Source organism: Podarcis muralis, chromosome 9 (genome assembly GCF_964188315.1).
Source record: "Podarcis muralis chromosome 9, rPodMur119.hap1.1, whole genome shotgun sequence".
NCBI lineage: Eukaryota > Metazoa > Chordata > Lepidosauria > Squamata > Lacertidae > Podarcis > Podarcis muralis.
In genome coordinates this window covers 62455232-62478983 of record NC_135663.1, presented here as the reverse complement: position 1 = coordinate 62478983, position 23752 = coordinate 62455232, and the positions used below count along the sequence as shown (strand labels likewise).

General features: G+C 43.4%; 1 protein-coding gene across 3 annotated transcripts in view; it reads right to left on the bottom strand.

Annotated features, from left to right (window-relative positions):
- ARAP2 (ArfGAP with RhoGAP domain, ankyrin repeat and PH domain 2) overlaps positions 1-23752 on the bottom strand; it is a 133271-nt gene that overhangs the window by 43972 nt on the left and 65547 nt on the right. For all 3 annotated transcript variants that reach the window (XM_077934400.1, XM_077934397.1, XM_028743802.2), the window contains 6 exons: positions 20842-21016; positions 19485-19613; positions 10593-10737; positions 8661-8763; positions 6652-6850; positions 4984-5047 (listed from right to left, as the gene is read on the bottom strand). In XM_077934400.1, the coding sequence (XP_077790526.1) occupies positions 4984-5047; positions 6652-6850; positions 8661-8763; positions 10593-10737; positions 19485-19613; positions 20842-21016 (815 nt within the window). The remainder of the gene's footprint in view (positions 1-4983; positions 5048-6651; positions 6851-8660; positions 8764-10592; positions 10738-19484; positions 19614-20841; positions 21017-23752) is intronic.

Here is a 23752-nt window from a genome sequence, read left to right as displayed (position 1 = left end):
TTATTTCCACATCATCTGCATTTGGGGGCTATTTTAAGCCTTTTGAATCATAGTACCCCTTGTAATCTTGCTGAATTTCACAATATCTACAGAGGCACAAAAATGAATCAACGGTTGAGAAGATTTAAGATGCTACATCCCATAAGATAGTATGACATTGTGCAGAATAGATACACTCAGGAATAACTAAGTGAGATCATGAGCAAAAGTAAAGTATAATAAATATCCATCAAACAACTGAGGAAGTGAACACATGAAATTTTCTTTTCTTTTTCTTTTTACTCTGCCAATGTGTTTTCTGAGGAAATTCACCACTTAGGGTCAGGAAATGGAATCAACAATGGATTTAGTCCTGTGAGAGGGTGGGTGGGTGTGTAAGAGAGAGGGGGTTATTCAAGATGTATGTGGTTATTTATAAAGCTCTTGTATCCAACTTACAATGTGATTCCAGCAACCGGTATAACTCTCTTCAACTGAACAATGCCTCAAGCTGCTTTGAATTCTGACAAGAAGTGTCAGGTGTCAGAAACAGTATAACCTCTGGAGAGCCTCTATCTGCTGTAACTCCAATCCCCTCTGTGAAGTCTCCCCTCAGATTCTCTACCCCAGTCAAACTGGTTCATTGAAAAAGTATTTCTCAGTACAACCAGCCAAGAGATGTGCTCAGTTCTAGATATGTGAGTCCTTTTCTCTACATGCACATCAATCTGGAAAGGGTACAGAAAACCTGTCCAAGCTACCACATGAACCCCAATGGGACTCTTTCCAAAGCACTCATGTGTTGTAGTCAAACAGCTTCTACAGTCAAACCTCAGTTCTCGAACGGCTCCGTTTTTGAACTTTTCGGTTCCTGAATGCCGAAAACCCGGAAGCAAAATGCTCCGGTTTTCGAACGTTCCTCAGAACTCGAATGTCCAATGAGGCTTCCACTTGAGTGCAATAAGCTCTTGCAACCAATCGGAAGCCGCGCCTCGGTTGCTGAACGTTTCAGAAGTCGAACGGTTTTCCGGAACGCATTATGTTCGACAACTGAGGTTTGACTATATAGAAGAAGAAGAGGAGTTTGGATTTGATATCCCGCTTTATCACTACCCGAAGGAGTCTCAAAGCGGCTAACATTCTCCTTTCCCTTCCTCCCCCACAACAAACACTCTGTGAGGTGAGTGGGGCTGAGAGACTTCAGAGAAGTGTGAGTAGCCCAAGGTCACCCAGCAGCTGCATGTGGAGGAGTGGAGACGCGAACCCGGTTCCCCAGATTACAAGTCTATCGCTCTTAACCACTATACCACACTACACCACACTAGCTCAGTGAATAGCACTCTTGAACTTTATGAGAAACTGTTAGGCTGGCTAGTCACACAGTGGACGTAGGGAAAGGGAAAGCTTTTCAGTGGGGGGGGGGAATACAGTTAGACTCCCAAGGCAGCCGCTGAAGTCAGATAGCACTGATTTCTTTGCAAGGCTTTCCTTGCAAAGGGTTTCAGAAGGTTACTGAAGTGATAGAGGAGCTTCTCTCTGATTTTCCGACATAATGCGCTGTTCCTCTCTTTCAAAGTCAAGCATATGCAGTGTGAAAAGAAAAAAATGCAGAAAAACAGGAGGATTTATCTTATGGGCTAAGAAAGAACTGAACAGAAACCTCAGATTACACTTTTCAGATGTCCAACATTCACAGGAAATGGAAGGTCAGAAGAATTTCATTTTCTGACCAGAAAACTGCTACGTATATGAAGAGAACAATGGAAGTTCACTTTTTGCAGTAAGAGATTTAGGCTGCATACATAATGTAGACTTCTATCACATATGCACCCAACAAATCCTAGGAGATGAGCTTTGCTAGGTTACTGGGAATTGTAGCTCTGTCAGGGATATGCTTCAGTTCCCAGGACAGGAAGATGTGCTTTAAATGTAGGATGTGCATTCAACCTTTTAGGTGTGGGAAGGATTTAAAGTGCTGAAGAAAGGATTATATTAATCTAATGTTTATATTCCACCTTTCCTTCAAGGAACTCAATATAGCATATATTTCTCTCCGTGCCACACACACACACACGACAGATATTCTCACAGCAACCTTGTGTTAGATTGAGAGATGTCAGCTAGTGAACTTCATGGATACTTGGGGATTTGAACCAGTTTCTCTACCAGACATATTAGCTACACATCAACAACGGCTCTCAAGAAGCCATTTCGTAGCAATAAAGCAATCTGGTCCGCCTTTTATTCAAAGTTATCCAAAATATAATTCAAAAGCAAAAGCTTTTGACTTATGGTGCTGGAGGAGACTCTTGAGAGTCCCATGGACTGTAAGAAGATCAAACCTATCCATTCTGAAGGAAATCAGCCCTGAGTGCTCACTGGAAGGACAGATCCTGAAGCTGAGGCTCTAATACTTTGGCCACCTCATGAGAAGAGAAGACTCCCTGGAAAAGACCCTGATGTTGGGAAGGATTGAGGGCACAAGGAGAAGGGGACGACAGAGGACGAGATTGTTGGATAGTGTTCTCGAAGCTACCAGCATGAGTTTGACCAAACTGCAGGAGGCAGTGGAAGACAGGTGTGACTGGCGTGCTCTGGTCCATGGGGTCACGAAGAGTCAGACACAACTAAACGACTAAACAACAACAACACCCAAAATATATACCTCAGCCAATACACGTTCAATGCATTATACCCACTGAGTTTAATACCCATTCCAGCAACACCTTCCTAGTTCCAAAACAAGAAGCTATAAAGCCTCCATATATAGATAGATACACACACCCCTCCTAATAATTAGACTGGCTGCAGCAGTGAGAAGGTGGTTTTCATTTTGCTAGGCTCACAAAAACAGACATTGCAATTTGCATAGCAAAAAAGTGCAGCTGAACACAAGGCAAATCTCAGCAATGTCTACCTCAGGGCAGCATTTTAGAACTTCTCTGTTGCCTGCCCCAATGGGACTCATTAACATCAGGCATGCTCCTGCTCTAGGTTTACCATGCTCTGTCCTTGAGCAGAAAATACCAGGACACCTGTAAAGTAGCTACATATGTTCACATGAAAGGGCTGCACGGGATATCTTCAAAAGAGGGATGGAGAACCTCTAGCCCTGCCTCCTTCAACATTGTTGGACTCCAGCTCTCATCATCTCCCACAATTGGTGAGGCTGGGTAGGCCTGGTGGGAGTTGAAGTCCAACCATTTCTGGATGGTCTCAGGTTCCCATTCCTACCTTAGAGGCCGAAAACCCAGAAGGAGAGCACCTAAGTTGGCATGCAAAAGGTCCAGACTTCAATCTCTGCCATTTCCGGTTCAATGGAGCTCGAGGAGCAAGGCTGAGACCTTGGAGAGTTGCTATCACACAGTTGGAGCAGACCATGCTGGCTAGATCAAGGGCCTGACTGCGCTTGATTATTTCTTTCTTAAAAAAAAAAGACTCTAGAAACTTGAAATCCAGAATGTTTATTTTGTTAAGCTGTATTTTAATGCAGTATTTACATAGTGTGGATAAGCATTACGGTATCTTTCTTTGTATTCCCAACACATTTACATAGTTGATTACTTCAGAACTGCCTGGCCAACAAGCAAGGCAAATCTAAGAAACTAGCTGCACCTCAAAGACTAACAAAATTATAATGAGATAAGCTTTTGTAGACTATCTCTACAATTTTGTGCACTTCATCAGAAGAAGGAAGTATTATTGTGAGTTGCAGGGCTCTCTCTCTCTCTCTCTCTCTCTCTCTCTGTGTGTGTGTGTGTGTGTGTGTGTGTGTGAGAGAGAGAGAGAGAGAGAGAGAGAGAGGTGATAGATAGATGATAGAAGATTAGATAGATAGATATAGATAGATGATAGATAGATAGATAGATAGATAGATAGATAGATAGATAGATAGATGATAGATGATAGATGATAGATAGATAGATGATAGATAGATGGTACATAGATGATACATAGATAGATAGATGACAGACATTGGTATCAGAAAGAAAGAGGGAGGATAGATGATAGATGATAGATAGATAGATAGATAGATAGATAGATAGATAGATAGATAGATATAGATAGATAGATAGATGATAGATGATAGATGATACATACATAGGTAGATGACAGACAGACATTGGTATGAGAAAGAGAGAGGAAGGATAGATGATAGATAGATAGATAGATAGATAGATAGATAGATAGATAGATAATAGATAGATAGATAGATGATAGATAGATGATAGATAGATGATAGATATAGATAGATAGATAGATAGATAGATAGATAGATATAGATAGATGATAGATATAGATAGATAGATGATAGATAGATGATAGATAGATAGATAGATAGATAGATAGATAGATAGATAGATATAGATAGATAGATGATAGATAGATGATAGATAGATAGATAGATGATAGATGATAGATGATAGATGATAGATGATAGATAGATAGATAGATAGATAGATGATAGATAGATAGATAGATAGATGATAGATAGATAGATAGATAGATAGATAGATAGATAGAGATAGATGATAGATGATAGATAGATAGATAGATAGATAGATGATAGATAGATAGATAGATAGATAGATAGATAGATAGATAGATAGATGATAGATAGTTATAGATATAGATGATAGACAGACAGACAGATGATAGATAATAGATGATATAGATAGATGATAGATAGATAGATGATAGATGATAGATGATAGATGATGATAGATAGATAGATAGATAGATATAGATAGATAGATAGATAGATAGATAGATAGATGATAGATAGATGATAGATAGATAGATAGATGATAGATAGATAGATAGATATCGATAGATATAGATGGATAAATAGATGATAGATGGTGATAGATAGATAGACATATAGATGATAGATAGATAGACAGACAGACAGACAGACAGACAGAGATGATAGAAAAGCAATTCTGAATCTGCAATAAGATTTTGGATATAGGAGATACGCATTTTTGCCTAACCATCCCTTACCTTCCTTTCTCAACCAAAAGCAGGACATCTATTTTTTCTCCGTTTTGGATTATGCTGCTGATTGCTGAAAAATGGACAAAGAAACCAAACCATTTACAATTGCCTAATGGAAGTTTAAAACAGACACATAGCATTTAAAAAAGCAGAATCAATCTTTTGGAAGTTATACTGCAAAACAGCAACTGCAGCTGAGCCTGGAAATCTACTTTAATAATCATTAGTCTCTGGGTAAGCATTAAATGGAAGCTGGCATCTAGTAAAGGTGAAACAGGCAGCCCTCTCTGTGAGTAATAATGAAGACAAGTAAAGCAATGAATATGTTTCCTATTAAGGACAGTCAAGTGAAGTCAACAGAAATATTTCAGCTCTTAGGTTGGGAACTATATACAAAGGGGAGAGGGGTACATAAAGGTTGGGGTTCTATGGCAGTGGAATTCAAAAAGTACCGTATTTTTTGCTCTATAAGACTCACTTTTTCCCTCCTAAAAAGTAAGGGGAAATGTGTGTATGTCTTATGGAGTGAATGCAGGCTACGCGGCTATCCCAGAAGCCAGAACAGCAAGAGGGATTGCTGCTTTCACTGCGCAGTGATCCCTCTTGCTGTTCTGACTTCTGAGATTCAAAATATTTTTTTTCTTGTTTTCCTCCTCCAAAAACTAGGTGCGTCTGGTGGTCTGGTGCGTCTTATAGAGCGAAAAATATGGTACACACTGCGGCAATTCAGTTGGATCCCAAATGTATGGAAACTTCCTTTTCCTAGCAGGAACAATTGGTGATAATGCAATCATTTAGACCAGCTGAATAAATTAACATTTCTATAGTGGGACAAGAAACCGTTAAGACCCTTGGAATTTGGTGAACTCTCCTTCGTTGGAGGTTTTTAAGCAGAGGTTTGTGGGTTATCTGTCACGGATGCTTTAGTTGAGATTTGTGCAGTGCAGGGAGTTGGACTAGATGAAATAATGCCTCTTCATTCATGATACCAAAATCTCTCTGTGTGTGTGTGTTTATCTATCTATTCATATACCGTATTTTTCGCTCTATAACACGCACCCGACCATAACACGCACGTAGTTTTTAGAGGAGGAAAATCCGTAGGCATGCCACCCGTATGCATTCCCTCCATAACACGCACAGACATTTCCCCTTACTTTTTAGGAGGAAAAAAGTGAGTGTTATGGTGCAAAAAATACGGTATCTACTATATCTATCTATCTATCTATCTATCTATCACCTATCTATCTATCATCATCATCTATCTATCATCTATCTATTTATCTATCTATCTATCTATCTATCTATCTATCTATCTATCTATCTATCTATCATCATCTATCTAATTAACTCACACAGTTCACCCATTACCATATCAGTGTGGGAGTCACTTTGTCATAGTTTGGAAATTTGGGTATTATTGTAATCAGTTCCTTCTCATGTGAATGAGAATGACATCATGCAGGAAGAAGCTATGTCATTGGCCTTGCCCACATTTCCTTTATCCATGCATTGCTCAAGAGAAGTGACTCCCATACCACTGGATACACAGTTATGGAAGTTTATTACGCCAACACACACAGAGACATACACAGCATCTCTGTGTGCCTTGCCCTTCAAGCAAGCAAAGTTCTATGAACTAGCTCTTAACCCATGATGTTTCCAAAGTCTTACTTAACTCCTGGAGCCTCCGTAGATACATGGAATCCTCCTGAGAGTTTTCCGGTTCCAGGCAAAAATACAGGCTTGACTTCTCTACGGCAAACCAGCCTTTCTTCCAGTTATCAAGGTTCTGGCAGTCTTTGTAGTACAGCTGGCCAATCAGATCGTAGTCCCTTTCCAAAAGACATTTGCCAACGATGGGTACAAAGTGCTATTCCAAATGAAAATAAAGAAAATAAGTGAACATAAAAATCAATACTAGAAACTAAATCAGTGCCGGATTTATGTATAAGCTAAACAAGCTATAGCTTAGGGCCCCACTCTCTTGCCGCACCCACCAAAAATATACTTCTTAATTGTATTTCAGTTCAACAATTACTTTGATAAAATACATACCGTATTTTGCGCCCCATAGGACGCTCTGGCCCATAGGACGCACCTAGTTTTTTTGGGGGGGGGGGAAATAAAGGGGGAAAAATTCTTTCCCCCCCAGGTGCGGGGCTGGAAGAACCAGGTTGGGGAACAGCGGGAAGGCGCGCTCTGCCTCCCCACTGTCCCCCGAGCTTGTGGGGCTGGCGATGGGGAGAGGTGCGCTGATCCCGGGACTGCAGGCAGCTCTGCGCGGCCATCGGGAGCGGGGCGGGACTTCGCGCCCGGCTCCCGGTGGCCGCGCAGAGCTGCGCTGAGCCCGGGACTGCAGGCAGCTCTGCGCGGCCATCCGGAGCGGGGCGGGACTTCACGCCCGGCTCCCAGTGGCCGCGCAGAGCTGCGCTGAGCCTGGGACTGCAGGCAGCTCTGCGCGGCCATCCGGAGCGGGGCGGGACTTCACGCCCGGCTCCCAGTGGCCGCGCAGAGCTGCGCTGAGCCCGGGACAGCAGGCAGGTCTGCGCAGCCATTGGGAGCGGGGCAGGACTTCGCGCCCGGCTCCCGGTGGCCGCGCAGAGCTGCGCTGAGCCCGAGACTGCAGGCAGCTCTGCGCAACCCTCGGAGCCGGTCTCCCGAGGGTTGCGCAGAGCTTCCTGAAGCCTGGAGAGCGAGAGGGGTCGGTGCGCACCGACCCCTCTCGCTCTCCAGGCTTCAGTGAAAGCCTGCATTCGCCCCATAGGACGCACACACATTTCCCCTTCATTTTTGGAGGGGAAAAAGTGTGTCCTATAGGGCAAAAAATACTGTATTTTGTTATGTGCAAATGGCTTCAGATACCTATTAGGTCCATAAATTACCATATAGCATATATTCAACACAAAAAACAGCGGCAATTTGTTGTTGACAAAGGACAGCTGGACGTATAAAGGGTGCCATTACCTTCAGTAGCTTAGGGCCTCATCAAACCTAAATCCGGCCCTGCACTAAATGCCGCATGACCTGTTGAGTTTTAAGTAAAATTCAGATTGACTTTACTTCCCAAATATTGAAATGGTCCATGGCCTGTTTCTTAACTTTAAAATAATTATAGCTTGACTTTACATCACATATATCAGAGGCTCAAGGTCGCTTAAAAATAAAAATGACACACAACAGAATTTTTTAACGCACAGTAAAAACCAGCATAGAAAAACAATTAGCAGAACTATAGTGATGATACTGCAACTCAGTCTTTAGATGACCTCGACCAGAGGACTTGGGCATTTGTTAAACAGCAGGGTTTGTTTGTTTTCAAGCAATGAGGCTTGGAGGAAATCAATATTTTGAGATATCAGAAATCAGTGCCTCCTCCACCTGATTCCCCTTAATGTGTTCAACCAGTGCTATTGAATACAGTTATTACCTTAAAATTCAAGATTGGTTTGGGTTTTTTTTAAAAAAAGCTTGAATTCTGATCTATGTTTTACGCCTGCTTCAGAAGCAATTGTAACAACAGATATTTTCCATTAAGAAGTTGTGGGCGGAAACACATTTCCACATTCTCAAAATCTAAATTCACTTGTATTGAAACCTGGTTTCTCCCAAGTTTCTAAGCTAATAGCGCCAACTTCACACGCGGTGCAAACGCTCTTGACTTATCTGGAATGGATAATTACCTTAGCAATTGCCCGAGTCCATTTTCTTTGAGTATGCGCAGCTTCAGCACAGAAGAGAAACACACGTTCTGACAGTAAGTAGATTTCAAAGGCAAATATAGCTCTAAAACCACCAAGGACAAGGAGAGTCAATGCTATTTAGTATAATCCTCATAAAAGCGAAGTAACAAACGTTTCAATTATTCCCCCAGATTTCCCTGCGTTGTTCTCATAATTGAAAAAGGGGGAAGGAGGTTGTAAAAGTGACACCAACGAAAAGGTTTTATTTATGGTTTATGTGTTTTCAAACAATATAAAATTAATCGCTCATCTGACTGTTTAACGAAGAGGGAATGGATGACAGGTAAGTGGTAGGAGGATATGCAAGTTTAAAAGAGAAGAAGATGGGACTAATGGGTTGTGGGTGGGTGAAGTTGAGTATTCAGTATATTCGCTAATTTTACTGCCACTCAGGTTATTTCAAGTTGAAGGTAGATCAAAAGTGATTGAATCCCCTGGGGTAGCTCAGTTGATAGAGCATGGGTAGAGCATGAGGCTCTCAGGGTTGCAGGATGAAGCCCCATGTTGGGCAAAAATATTCCTGCATTTGGAATATTGGACTAGGTGACCCTTCCAACTCTACATTTCTGATTCTGAATCGTAAAGGGGCATGTCAAGGCACTGCCAAGGCTTTGGGAAGCTATTCCTCCCCCAGTTGCAGCAAGAGCAGAGAAAACAAGGAGAGGCCTTTTTTTAATGAGTTTTATTCAGTCCTAATAAGGTAAAGGTAAAGGGACCCCTGACCATTGGGTCCAGTCGTGACCGACTCTGGGGTTGCGGTGCTCATCTCACTTTATTGGCCGAGGGAGCCAGCGTACAGCTTCCGGGTCATGTGGCCAGCATGACTAAACCGCTTCTGGCGAACCAGAGCAGCCCACAGAAACGCTGTTTGCCCTCCCGCCGGAGCGGTACCTATTTATCTACTTTGATGTGCTTTCAAACTGCTAGGTTGGCAGGAGCAGGGACCGAGCAACGGGAGCTCACCCCGCCAAGGGGATTCGAACCGCCGACCTTCTGATCGGCAAGTCCTAGGCTCTGTGGTTTAACCCACAGCGCCACCTGCCCAAACTGGGCTCCTCCTCCCTCTTTCCTAGCAACAGCACCTTCCCTGACGGTGGCTCCTCGTGGTCAAATGCCTTTGAGCCCTTTGTTTCTGTACTCTTAAACAAACGCCGCCTTCTGGGAGAAGGGGGATCAGAAATACTTTCCAGTGACAACGTGCCAGCTGGCTGCCCTACCACAGCTCCCTCCCCCCTTCTTCTAACACTGCCCAACTCCTTTGTTCGCCTATCTCTGAGCTGGGACTTCCCTCAGGCTCTTTAAACCCCTGCTATAAATCAAATCTGCATTCCTCTTCTCCTGCAGCATTATTCTGAGTATTATTCTGCTTGCCCCTTCTCTTCCGTAAACATTCCCCAGACCGCTTTATTTCTCCAGCTAAGTTCCGAAAGCTGAATTAAGCGAGAAAGGGTGGAGGGATTTTGCAGGTGGCAAATCAGTCAGTGCAGGAAGAGTTAAATAACCCTTGCCAATTCTTCTCTGTAACTGTCCCTCCATGCCGCCCCAACAAACACATTATCTTCTATGTTTTGGAATAGGTGTCTGCATCATAGCTCTGCATTCTGCTTCCCCATCTGGAGAGAGCAGCGTTAGGCTATCTCAGCTGCCAGTTCTGGTTTTAAAAGGCCTGGAGGGATCTCGGGAAAAGCAAAGGAGAATGTAGTCACAGCAGCTCTTGAAGCCAGCAGCTATAGATGGGAGAGGAGCAGCACATGCAACAAGAGCAAGGGATAAATATTTGTTTTCCAAGTCCCCAAACCGACCGTGCTTTGGGGAGAATATATTTCAAATAAGATTATTTAAGAGGGTTTTTGGGGATGATCCAGAACTTACCCCATGTGTGAAAAGGAGTTTGCTTTGTGAATGACCAGGCAGATGACTTCATTAAGGTCAATCATCCCATTGGGGGAGGCGGTCTTCTCATTTTCATAGTAGCTCAAATAGCGACTTTCCAAAGCACACCATCTCTTATTGCATTCTGCATTTATGTTAAAAAGGAAAAGGGGGAGATGCATGAGTCTACAGATCAAGGAAATAGTGCATAGCAAAGGTTCCATATTTTTCCGTTTATAACACTAGGTTATCGTCATGAAAAAATTATTCCAAAAACTGGGGCTCGTCTTATACATGGGAGAGGTGGGAATTGTGATTGTTTATCAGCAGAGTTTTTGTGGGTGAATGGTGGATGCGTCAAGGTCCGCCAGCTATTGGCTGCTGTGGCAATTGGGTGGGTGATTTGTGTTTGCTTTCTGTGATCGTGCAGATGATTGGCGGTTTGTTTGCTGTCCGTGTGATCGGCGTCTGTGGTTCTGCAGGTGAGCGATTTTCGGCACCTTCCTCCAAATAAAGCTCCACAAGTGTGGGCAATCTTCCCCCCAGAAAGCTCAAAACTCTTGGCAATCTCCCCCCATTTTCTCAATTTTGAGTCCCAAAAAGGAGGGGCATCTTATACATGGGGGTGTCTTATAGACGGAAAAGTACGGTAATACTGAAAAAAGACTCTTGCAAAACTTAAGGCTTTCATTTTCTTTTGCCAACTAATATCTGTGATATTAGTTCAATAAAAGGTAGTTTTCAAAGGAGGAGGAGACACACTTTAAGAAACACAATTTGGGAAACATAATTTGGTTTTCTTTGCAGAGAGTATCTCTCAAAGTAGAATTAAATAAAGCAACAGCAAATGTGCTGGCAGAGTTTTATCTTCTTAATAACAGGTAAAAGTACCATGTAGAGATACTCAAATGTTATTCAACGTATCTCCACTCTGGTATACATGCAGATAGTTCAATGTACACACAGGTCTAGTCCACATATGCAGCAGAATGATGTGAGAATGAGGTGGAAGAACAACCTCCCCTAATTAGTATCTGTCAGGGCTGCCTCAGGTCCCAGCTCACAAGAGACCAACGCCAAGTCCAGTTTATATACAAAGATGTTTATTGCAGTGTATTGTACGCTCCACAGCCGAGGCGCGCAGCCCCACGTCTGTTACGCTTAGACCGCTGAAGTCCCCTCTGAGTCAGTCCCGCCTCTGCACCACTTTAAGAGGCTTGTGCTGCTCCACCTCTTCCTTTCTTTCCTTTTCCGCAGGGTCTTCCTGCCCCCTGGGATTTCGCCTCTCCTGGATTCCCCTGACGCGGAATCCCCAGACAGCTCTTCCCCCCTCCTGCGTGCTTTGGGACCTGGCTCCTCCTCCGGGCTCCCTGTACTTCCGCGCGCCTCCACATTTGAACTTGGCGCACGTTCGCAACCTCTAACCTTCCTCTTGACAGTTATACTACTCCCTGCACTACTCTCCTCCCCTTCCGGGAGGATGTCTTGCTCCGATCTCCCCTCCCTCTCTGCTTTCGGACTTGCTTCCCCTGTCACTCTGGAATCTCCACCCCCTTCACTGCGCTCTGGCGGAGAAGCCGGTCCCGACTCCCAGCTCCCACTCTGGGTTCCCCCGCTGGTCCCCTGCTCCTGACGAGTCCCCCCTGTGACTCCCCTTGGCCTGACCACAGGCGCCCCCTTCTGGGAATCCTCCGACTCACTCGAAAGACTCATGGAATCCCTCAAGTCATTGTCATCCTCTTCCTCGCTGCCCTGGGATTCTTCCCCCTCGCTCTCCACCTCCTCCCTCACCTGTGCCTCTGTCCCTGAACCCCTGACAGTATCCTTCAGATTTTTTCAGACTACAACTCCCATCAGCCCCAGCCAACATGGCTAATGGTCAGGGATGCTGGGAATTGGAGTCCAATGACTTCTGGAAGGCCCCAGGTTGAAGAAGTCTGTGGAAGAGCTGGTAGATTTGACCAGGCCAATTCAGACACCAGAAGAGGACTACATTTTTTAATGCTCTGTGTCATAAGAGGATGTCTGCAAATACAAACTAGTACAAGACAGGGCTGGCTAGGCTGGAGCATTTCTACTGTATTTGTAGTTATTACTTGAAAAGTAGTTTATTTTTATGAGGAGTTTCAACCAGCTCCCATCGTCACTCCTGCACATCACAAAAGGGAGAGGAAAAACGCATCTGACGTGGTGTGTATTCAGTTCCACTCCGATATAATTCATATCAGCTCTCAGATAAATTCTGTCCATGTCAACTTTCAATATACTATAAAGGGCTTAAATTGTTTTCCTCTTACCAAAATGACAGTAAAATGTAAAGGGACCCCTGTCCATTAGGTCCAGTCGTGGCCGACTCTGGGGATGTGGCGCTCATCTCGCTTTATTGGCCGAGGAACCCGGCGTACAGCTTCCGGGTCATGTGGCCAGCATGACTAAGCCGCTTCTGGTGAACCAGAGAAGCGCACAGAAACGCCGTTTACCTTCCCGCTGGAGTGGTACCTATTTATCTACTTGCACTTTGACATGCTTTTGAACTACTAGGTTGGCAGGAGCAGGGATCGAGCAATGGGAGCTCACCCCGTCGTGGGGATTCGAGCCACCGAACTTTTAATCGGCAAGTCCTAGGCTCTGTGGTTTAACCCACAGCGCCACCCGCGTGACATTATGCTGCTACAAAATGACATTATGCTGCTACAAAATGACATTATGCTGCTACAAAATGACATTATGCTGCTACAAAATGACATTATGCTGCTACAAAAGAGGGGGTCTTTTCTATTGTGGCACCCATTTGGCTTGCCCTCCCAAGGAGACATGCCTGGTGCTAGCATTACAATTAAGACTTTCCTATATTTAATACAGGAGGGTTGTCGTGTGTCCTCTTTTTTTCCAGGACACGCCCTCTTTTTCATCATAGTGATCCATAGCTAAAAGTAGCAGTAGGCAAATGTGTCCTCTTTTTGGCTCTTCAAAATATGGCAACCCTACGTATAGTCCCAAGCATTTTATATATGGTTTTAGCCAGAACTGTGCTGTTCTTTAAGCTTTATGTTTTTAACTAGCTCTTTGTTTTATTGCTTGTTGTGTTTGCTAGTGAAGGGGTTCATTGTTTTGGTTTCTTACTATGTTAGGTATTTTTGTGTTTTTATATTGTAAACCGCCCTGTGCTCCTCAGATGCAAGACGGTATAGAAATTTAATAAATAAAATAATAAATAAATATGCAAAATACAGGTGGAAATCTTTGGAAAATAAGTTGTATTTTCTGCACTCTGCAGCCTTTGAGAAGGGTATGATTCAGACTTGGGATTTAAAAAATTACTGGGAATTGTGAGGGCTTCAATAGTACCAAAAGCTTGAAACAAAAGCAAAAATCCACAAAATGCATTAAATAAAACACTAATGTGGTTCCCATTTGCACAAGCACACACAGAGAGAAGTCAACAAAATGCAACTGAGCTTCCTAGACATGCATCCTTTTTTTTTAGTAAACCGCTTCAAAGTCTGGTCTTGCCACAATCTCGTTGCACATTAGAACTAAATAAGGATGTCTCGGCAAACAGACTTATGTAGACTGCTTGTTACATTTAGGCCTTTAGCAAATAAATATTACAGCTTTAAAGGACAAAGTAGCTGCACACAGTAGTAAAATGCCCTCGCAATTCTTCAAGAGAACATAAAAGTAACATTCATTTATGTTTGTGCCGCATGTAGTACACCATTTCTTGCTTTAACCATCACCCAGGTAACAAAACATTATGGTTTTTAAGGACTCATTTGAACTGCACCTCGTATTTAAAAAGTGTGTAGCTTCTCAAATAGCCATGAATAATTTCCAATAGGTGCTGGTTCGCTTGCTGAAAAGCTAATGGTCTTTATAGGAGTGCGATTTGGATAAGCCCCCGACACATGTATAAGAAATGGAAATTCCATTTCCCCCCCAGTCCTCTCTGCACCCCCCCCCCAAAATGGCACCCCTGGACCCCTGGTATTGTGGGTGCATGGGAGGCTGCACAGAGGAAAATAGGAACAGGAAGTCCCACCATGTGAGACATCCACCCAGTAAGTAAGCTGATATTATGATTGACATCCAACCATCCCTGCTGACTCCACCCCCAATGTCCATGCAATTCCCCAATCTACTTTATGGAACTGAATGTCAAGTGAAGAAGGGAGGCAGCTTAAACTTTTGTGGCCACAGGAGGGGGAAAGGCAAGCTGATGTTCAGATGATCTTGTGGCCACACCTTGCTGTTTTCCAATAAAAACAGTGGCGGATTCAAAAAGATGAATTCAAGTAATCATGAGCTAACCCTTTTCCAATTGAGGAATTTAAGTACACAGGCTGTCCTCCTGGTTCTGCGGCTTCTCCCATGATAGAACAAAAGTGTAGGCAACAAATGCACAGTGTTGGGAAAGGTCAGAGTTATGAAACAGGATTGGGGGAAAGCTAAGAGCAAAGTGTAGTGATGTATGGAAGTGAGAGCTGGGCCATAAAGAAGGCTGATCGCCGAAGAATTGATGCTTTTGAATTATGGTCTGGAGGAGACTCTTGAGAGTCCCATGGACTGCAAGAAGATCAAACCTATCCATTCCGATGGAAATCAGCCCTGAGTGCTCACTGGAAGGACAGATGGTGAAGCTGAGGCTCCAATACTTTGGCCACCTCATGAGAAGAGAAGACTCCATGGAAAAGACCCTGATGTTGGGAAAGATTGAGGGCACAAGGAGAAGGGGACGACAGAGGACGAGATGATTGGACAGTGTTCTCAAAGCTACCAGCATGAGTTTGACCAAACTGCGGGAGGCAGTGGAAGACAGGAGTGCCTGGCGTGCTCTGGTCCATGGAGTCACGAAGAGTCGGACACGACTAAACGACTAAACAACAACAACAAACATGGCTGCCTTCAGATGTCTTTATTATTCATTCATTCATTCATTCATTCATTCATTCATTCCTGCCCATCTGCCTGGGTTTCCCCAGACAATCTGGGCGGCTCCCAACAGAATATTAAAAAACACAACAAAACATCAACCATTCAAAAGTTCCTTCAGATGTCTTCTAAAGGTTGTTTAGTTACTTATCGGTTTGACATCTGATGGGAGAGTATTCCACAGGGCGGGCACCACTACCAAGAAGGCCCTCTGCCTGGTTCCCTGTAACCTCACTTCCCACAGGGAGGGAACCACCAGAAGGCTCTCAGCGCTGGACCTCAGTATCTGGGCTGAACAATGGGGGTGGAGACACTCCTTCAGGTATACTGGGCCGAGGCTGTTTAGGGCTTGAAAGGTCAGCACCAACACTTTGAATTGTGCTCGGAAACGTACTGGGAGCCAATGTAGGTCTTTCAGGACTGGTGTTATATGGTCTCAGCAGCCACTCCCAGTCATCAGTCTAGATCAATTGTAGTTTCCGGGTCACCTTCAAAGGTATCCCCATGTAGAGCGCATTGCAGTAGTCCATCATAGAAAGGACAGACGGCTCTGAAGTTCGTCTAAGTGGAACCAGCCTGACATCAGCCTCCATACGCTTCTATAAATAGTGGCTGCAGGAAGGCAGGCACTAAGGAAACACAGGTATTCCCAGGTGCACTGGCATTCCAAAGCAGGGAGATGCCTTATGGGAAATTCAAAGTTGCATCTTGTGAAAATGGCATAGGCTCCCGCAATGCTTTTGTTCCCATCTAGGGCTGTGGAAATATGTAGAAATATGTGCCTTGTCTTCAAATACAGACAGATGCAAGCCTCCACTCCCATCAGGGATCTACAGATTTGCAACAAATTGCCTTGCTCTCATCTCCCGGATCATCTGGATATTCAAGTCCAATCGGTGTCTATTTTGACCAAGGCTTCCGATAAATCGATGGGTTTACACAGCTTGTTTATAGATCAAAAGCAGACAGAGGAATGTTTTCTGAAACAGCCCCCTTTTAACACTTGCCACAACCTCGCTGGGTTTCCAAATAAGAAGATCTTTTTAAAGCAGAATATCATATTTTGACAATTTCAGGTTTACCAAAACTATACAGACACAGATAGAAGAAAGAAAAACCTAAGTGGCAAAGCAAAAAAACACCTCTGAACTTAGAAGAATTGAAAGCTGCAGGAAAAACATGTAGCCTGACAGGAGCTGATTGCAAAATGAACAGTTGAATCATAGCATGCAGTAGCTAAAAGGTGGTGCTCTTGTTTTCCATGAACATTGGAAATAGAGGCCAAGACAGAGTCAATCTATTTTACGCTGGCAGAGGTGATGGTAGAAAGCCGACTCAGTATTGTGGGGCTATAGCTTTCACAAAAACACAAACACACACACAAAATATCAGGCTTTACCTGAAGATATATGCGTAAAAGATTTGTAACAAATAGGAGAAAAAGCCAAGGAACACTATAATATTTTAAAGCTTACCAATGCTATTCTTCCAAGAAACCACTACATGTCAAGATTTGAGAGCCCATCCTATGAAAATATATACCTAGCATTGTCATGTACAACTATTATGGTGCCCGTTTTATATTAAGATGAGCAGTGGAGGAAAACAGAGGGCTCTTGATTCTTTCTTCCTTCACCCCACAACACCACAGGTCCTTCACCTCTTTTCCCTTGGCCTTCCAACCAACTCTTCCCTTTCCCCACTGTGAAATCCTTTGTCCAAGCCTCAGTCATCAACACTACAAAATGACTGAGAGGGTCATTTGCGTAACTCTCCTTGTCTCTTTGTTACAAGGGAATGTGACCAAGACATCATCTGTATTAATAGAAGGTACACAGAACTGTTTTGGTTTGGCATTTTAGTGACCAAGCACCTCCTTAAAGCAATGTGTTATGACCTTGCAACATCAAGAAGCAATTCTGTGGTAACTGTTGTCCTGTGGGATGATTAAATAGGACAATGGTTTCATATACAGTGGTGCCCCGCAAGACGAATGCCTCGCAAGACGAAAAACTCGCTAGACGAAAGGGTTTTCCGTTTTTCAAGCTGCTTCGCAAGACGAATTTCCCTATGGGCTTGCTTCGCAAGATGAAAAAAAATCTGGGTTTGAATTTCTGTGTGGTGGGTGGCTGGGGGAACAGTTGGGAAGGGGTTTGCAAGAATCTGGAAGCTTGTGTGGTTTTTTCCTGCATTTTTATGATTTTCTGTGACCATTGGGCCGCTCTGCTGTTTTTTTAAAAAAAAATCTGGGTTTGAATTTTGAAATGCTCTTTACAGTATGTGTGACTTTAAAGAGCACTTAATAAACTCTTGTTGTACCAAATTTGGCTTTGTTTGGACTTTGTTTGACCATAGGAACGCATTAATTGATTTTCAATGCATTCCTATGGGAAACCGTGCTTCGCAAGACGAAAAATTCGCTAGACGAAAAAACTCGCGGAACGAATTAATTTCATCTTGCGAGGCACCACTGTACAGTGGTACATCTACTTATGGATGCGATCTGTTCCAGGGTGCGGTTCGCACCCCAAAAAGTCCGTAAGTAGAGCACCGCTTCTGTGCATGCATGTGATGCGATAGAGCACTCCTGTGCATGCGCAAAGAAGCAAACCCAGAAGTAAACACTTTTGGGTTTGCCACGTTTGTAACCTGAAAAAATGCAACGTGAAGCAAACGCAACTCGAGGTATGACTGTAGTGGTGAATTACTCATCATTCCTGAATCAAGCTTTCATGTTAGCGGCACACATCCTAGGCAGTGTTTCGAAAGGGTGTGAGCTATCTCCACTCTATGGGGCAGAGAGAAGTAATCCTTGCAGCAGGGCAACACATTTCATTCTACCCCTGAAAACTGCAAGCCTCTATGTTGTGTAAAAGCAATGAAACTCCTCTCCATTTTGCCATGTGGTAATCTGCTGTTCAAGAACTACAAATCTCCTGTGGGCATATGAAATTAATCCCACAATATATTTAAACTCAGGCTCTAATAAAAGTCATAGGACCCAACTCCAAACGCTACCACTTTTTGTTACACTATTTGGTGCCCTTGCAATAGAGGTTCCCATAAAAGGCTTTCAGAAAAACATATCTTTACAACCCAATTTTCCTTCTCTAAGAACCACAAAGAAGTGAATAAGTACGACTGAATTATAAATACAGTGGTACCTCGGGTTACATACGCTTCAGGTTACATACGCTTCAGGTTACAGACTCCGCTAACCCAGAAATAGTGCTTCAGGTTAAGAACTTTGCTTCAGGATGAGAACAGAAATCGTGCTCCGGCGGTGCGGCAGCAGCAGGAGGCCCCATTAGCTAAAGTGGTGCTTCAGGTTAAGAACAGTTTCAGGTTAAGTACGGACCCCCGGAACGAATTAAGTACTTAACCCGAGGTACCACTGTACAAATGTTTGGAATTAAGTAATTTCAAGAGGGGTATACTTTGTTTTGACTTAACTGAACTGCATCTTTAATCCTAAGGAACTTTTTTTTTATTCCCAGAAAGCAAGCTTGAATATGATCCCTATTAACTATCAAACTAATTTGTCATAATTTAGGCATTTTTTTAAAATGGGGTGGGGAATCTTTTTATTTATTTATTCTCCTTTGGAACTATTGGACAACTAAAACCTAATGGATCTCTTATAATGCACACACGGAATTCATTAGGGCAAGCAATATTTTAAAAGAAATCAAGTGTGTAGGAACCATAATACCTGCTATACATATTACCGAATCATTCCCTCTCCTTCTATTCTTCGTTATGAACTTGTGATCAGAGAATCTTATTTCATTTAAGGGAACATTTCTGTCTCTTTGCATACACATCATTTCAGAAAAACATCCCCCCCTTGTATTACTTTTAACGTTCTAAAATAAAACGGGAAAGAGCTGCAATCTGACCAACGTTCTAAAAAGCAAGTCAAGCATTGGGGTGAGCAGGATGGGAAAGAGACTGTAATACCTTCTTTTAGTTTCTTCTCTGTAAACGGCTTTGTAGCATTGAAGGAAACCTTGTATAAATAGTCGCAAAGGAAGGAAGAAGAATCTCGACAGGAAACATTGTCTGAATGAACTTCATAGTTAGGGAAATCTGTAAAAGTCACAAAAAAGTATAATGAAAAGAGCCTGTTTCAGTGGCTATGAAACACGTAACGATAAAACAATAGAAAATTTATTAGCTATTGGAATTTTATGTGAAATTTGTGGGAATTTTAATAAAATATTAATAAAATATTTTAAAAGGTGTATACCTCAATTTATTTCTACATCCAGGCCCTCTGCCCCTTCCTTTTCTCTCTTTCTTCCTCTCTCCCTCCCCTCCTCTCTCTCTCACACACACAAACACACACACACACACACACACACAATGTCCCAAGGCAGCAAGGTGCCAAAACCAGGAAAGTACAGTCATACTTGGAAGTTGAATGGAATCTGTTCTGGAAGTCCTATCGACTTCCAAAATGTTTGAAAACCAAAGCAGGGCTTCTGTTTTTGCTTTGTTTTTCCAAATAATTTTTATTAACAGGCCAATCAAATCACATTAATTCCGAATCACATTGATTCCAAATTACACAGCCAAATTTTTAAATTTTTGTTGGGGGTACCCATGCTTCGAGCTCAGAAAGGGATCCAAACATCTCTCTTGCTGCTGCTGCTTTAATGTACACAGTTCTGTCCAAATAATATTCACAGTTCTGTTCAATTTTCTCTTTGTTATTTTCCTCATCTTCTTGTTGTTATCCAGTGGCGTAGCGTGGGGGGTGCAGGGGGGGGCCCGGCCGCACCGGGCGCAACATCTGGGGTTAGGGCAAATCCACAGGTTAGGGGGCGCAAATCCATGGGTTAGGGGGCACAAATTACTTGCCTTGCCCCGGGTGCTGACAATCCACGCTACGCCAGTGTTGTTATCATATACAAAGCAGGGCTTCTGATTGGCTGCAGGAAGCTCCTGCAGCCAATTGGAAGCAACAGAAGCCCCATCGGACGTTCGGCTTCCAAAAATAGTTCGCAAACTGGAACAGTCACTTCCGGGTTTGCGGCGTTCAGGAGCCAAAATGTTCAGGAACTAAACTGTTCGAAAACCAAGGTACGACTGTAAAAGGGAATTTACCTGCAAGCATACAGGATTCATGATTTTTATCTAGCTTACAAAAATCCAGTCGCAGCATCCAATATACATCAAAGAGTTTTGCAAGTGGGACTTTGGACTTAGTGCTGCCACATTCTCTCCGTTTTGTCTTTATTTGATCTTTTTAAATCCATATTAACTTAAAATACATTGCACCACGCAGTTACACACACACACTTCAAGTCTGTACCTGAAAACTTATTGTGGTGGAGGAATTCCATCTGCAGCCTTTGTCCGGATTTCTTGGCTAACAAGTATGGGGTACTGTAGACAGGATCTCCGGTAGCGCACATCACATCTGCTCCGCTAAACAACAACATCATTGTTTCCAATACGTCCTGCTTAACTACCGCAGCACACAGGGCCTGATCATAAAGATAAAAAGCATGAGCTACAAGTAGAACACCAAACAGGAAGGAATTAATGACTCTTAATGCAATGGGCATTAATGGTAGGGACGCGGGTGGCGCTGTGGGTAAAAGCCTCAGCGCCTAGGGCTTGCCGATCGAAAGGTCGGCGGTTCGAATCCCCGCGGCGGGGTGCACTCCCGCTGCTCAGTCCCAGCGCCTGCCAACCTAGCAGTTCGAAAGCACCCCCGGGTGCAAGTAGATAAATAGGGACCGCTTACCAGCGGGAAGGTAAACGGCGTCTCCGTGTGCTGCGCTGGCTCGCCAGATGCAGCTTTGTCACGCTGGCCACGTGACCCGGAAGTGTCTCCGGACAGCGCTGGCCCCCGGCCTCTTGAGTGAGATGGGCGCACAACCCCAGAGTCTGGCAAGACTGGCCCGTACGGGCAGGGGTACCTTTACCTTTACCTTTAATGCAATGGGCAATCTCAGCGGTCTCGTCACACTGTAGCCGATGCATTCAGCTGAAATTCACGCAGCAAGGTCAAAGCTCGCCACATTTCACAGGCAACTATCATAAGGCTATTAAATCACAATGTGCTACAATTATTGGGGGATTCGTAGGTCTGGACCAACATCCATTATTTAAGACAGCTTACCTTGTACAGGAACTATTACTAGCCCTGTTCAGTAGGAGAATGGGTTATAAAAGGTAAAGGTAAAGGACCCCTGGATGGTTAAGTCCAGTCAAAGCCGACTATGGGGTTGCAGCGCTCATCTCGCTTTCAGGCCAAGGGAGCTGGCATTTGTCCACAGACAGCTTTCCGGGTCATGTGGCCAGCATGACTAAACCACTTCTTGCACAGTGGAACACCGTGACGGAACCACAGTGCAGAGAGACGCCATTTACCTTCCCGCCGCAGTGGTACCTATTTATCTACTTGCACTTTGACGTGCTTTCGAACTGCTAGGTTGGCAGGAGCTGGGACAGAGCAACGGGAGCTCAACCCATTGCGGGGATTCAAACCGCCGACCTTCTGATCAGCAAACCCAAGAGGTTCAGTGGTTTAAACCACATCCATTATACTGAATGCATATGTACATGTACAAACCTAAATAATAATAATAATAATAATAATAATAATAATAATAATAATAATAATAATATTTTTATACTGCCCCATACCCGCAGGTCTCAGGGCGGTTCACAACATAACATCACAATATAAAACCACAAAATGTGTAATAAAAATGGAAACAAGAACCATCCAATAAACCACCCACTCCCCAACGTAATTTAAAAGGGCATTAGATGTCAATCAGCCAAAGGTACTTGTTTGCCTGGTGCCTAAACATGCATAATGAAGACTCCAGAATCAAACCACAATTTTCACACATTCAGCCAGACTGCTGAGCAGAGCACATGTTGTACAATTTGTATGTGCACAGGGTCTCTCTCTCTTTTTAAGTGTCCCTGATCATGCATGCAAGATGCACATGTGTAGGCATTCTACAGGGAATTTGAGCTAGTATGTGGATGACAACAAGGCATCATAATACCACCTCTTCTCTGTACAGGCATATATTTGCCATCTGAGCAGGGCTTCTATGTATGGAGGAAAATGCATGACACTTGGGTTTAGCCAGAAATTTCGTACACAAATTTATGGGGTTATGCAAATACAGATTTTTCTTTTTTCTCTTTTCGAGCAACATCAACCGGGCTCTGACTTCTCAAGGCAGACACAGTAAGAAAACCTTATAAGGCATTATTAAAAAATGCTACACAGGAAGCACAGTCATTTTACTATTTGTTTCAGCAATACTGGTGACACATCTATGCCTATAGAGGATACTCTAGCTCAACTGATTATTTTGCTGGTCCTTGTCTACCTCTGCAGATCAAAACAAAATCCTTTCTGAACACTTACATTTAGAAGTCACAGAACAGATGGAACAAACTGAAATATCTTCATTTAACCCTAGTAGTGTAACTACTGTCACTTGGCATTCCGGAATAAAATTGTAATAGGGCTGCATGCCCTACATATAAAATACAGAGCTCTCTTAGGTGAAGCCAAGGTCTTCCTTGAAGTTCTAACGTTCCTCCCCTCTTTGAACAACAGACCTTCATGCCATATAACAAGCTATCTTTAAATCGCTGCACCATTTCAAAAGCAATTTGTTATACAGAGCATGAAGACCACTGGAAAATTACAAGTTCAAAGCTCCCCTTGGAGGTATAGTACTAGCTATGTGATTCTCTAGATTCTGGCCTTCATAGATTGCATACAATAAAATTAATGATTAATTGAACTATTAATGTGAGTTCATCAACATATCTAACAAAAGTCAGAAATAATTGAGTGGGGGGGGGGGGAGTGATTGTATCTAATGTTAGTCCTGGTCTGATCCTCTGGCTCTGCAATGCTTCTGCCTGTGGGATTTGTTGGAGGGGGTGGGTTGGCCACTGGAATCATGACATGTTTAATCAGAGATGTTTCTTAGGATTTGGGGTCCACCCAGGGACAGCTGTGAGCCAAGGCTTCCTGCATTGCAGGGGTTGGACTAGATGACCCTTGGCATCCCTACCAACTCTAAAATTCTATGAGTCTATGAGCTGTGGTCTATATATGGGCTATACACCCAAACGCCATTTGGCATCAGTTGAAGTTTGGAAGGGCATGGTGTATCTATTTGCTCACTTTGGCAATAAAGCAAACTAGGTTTCGGCCAGTCCTTTTTATTGCACGT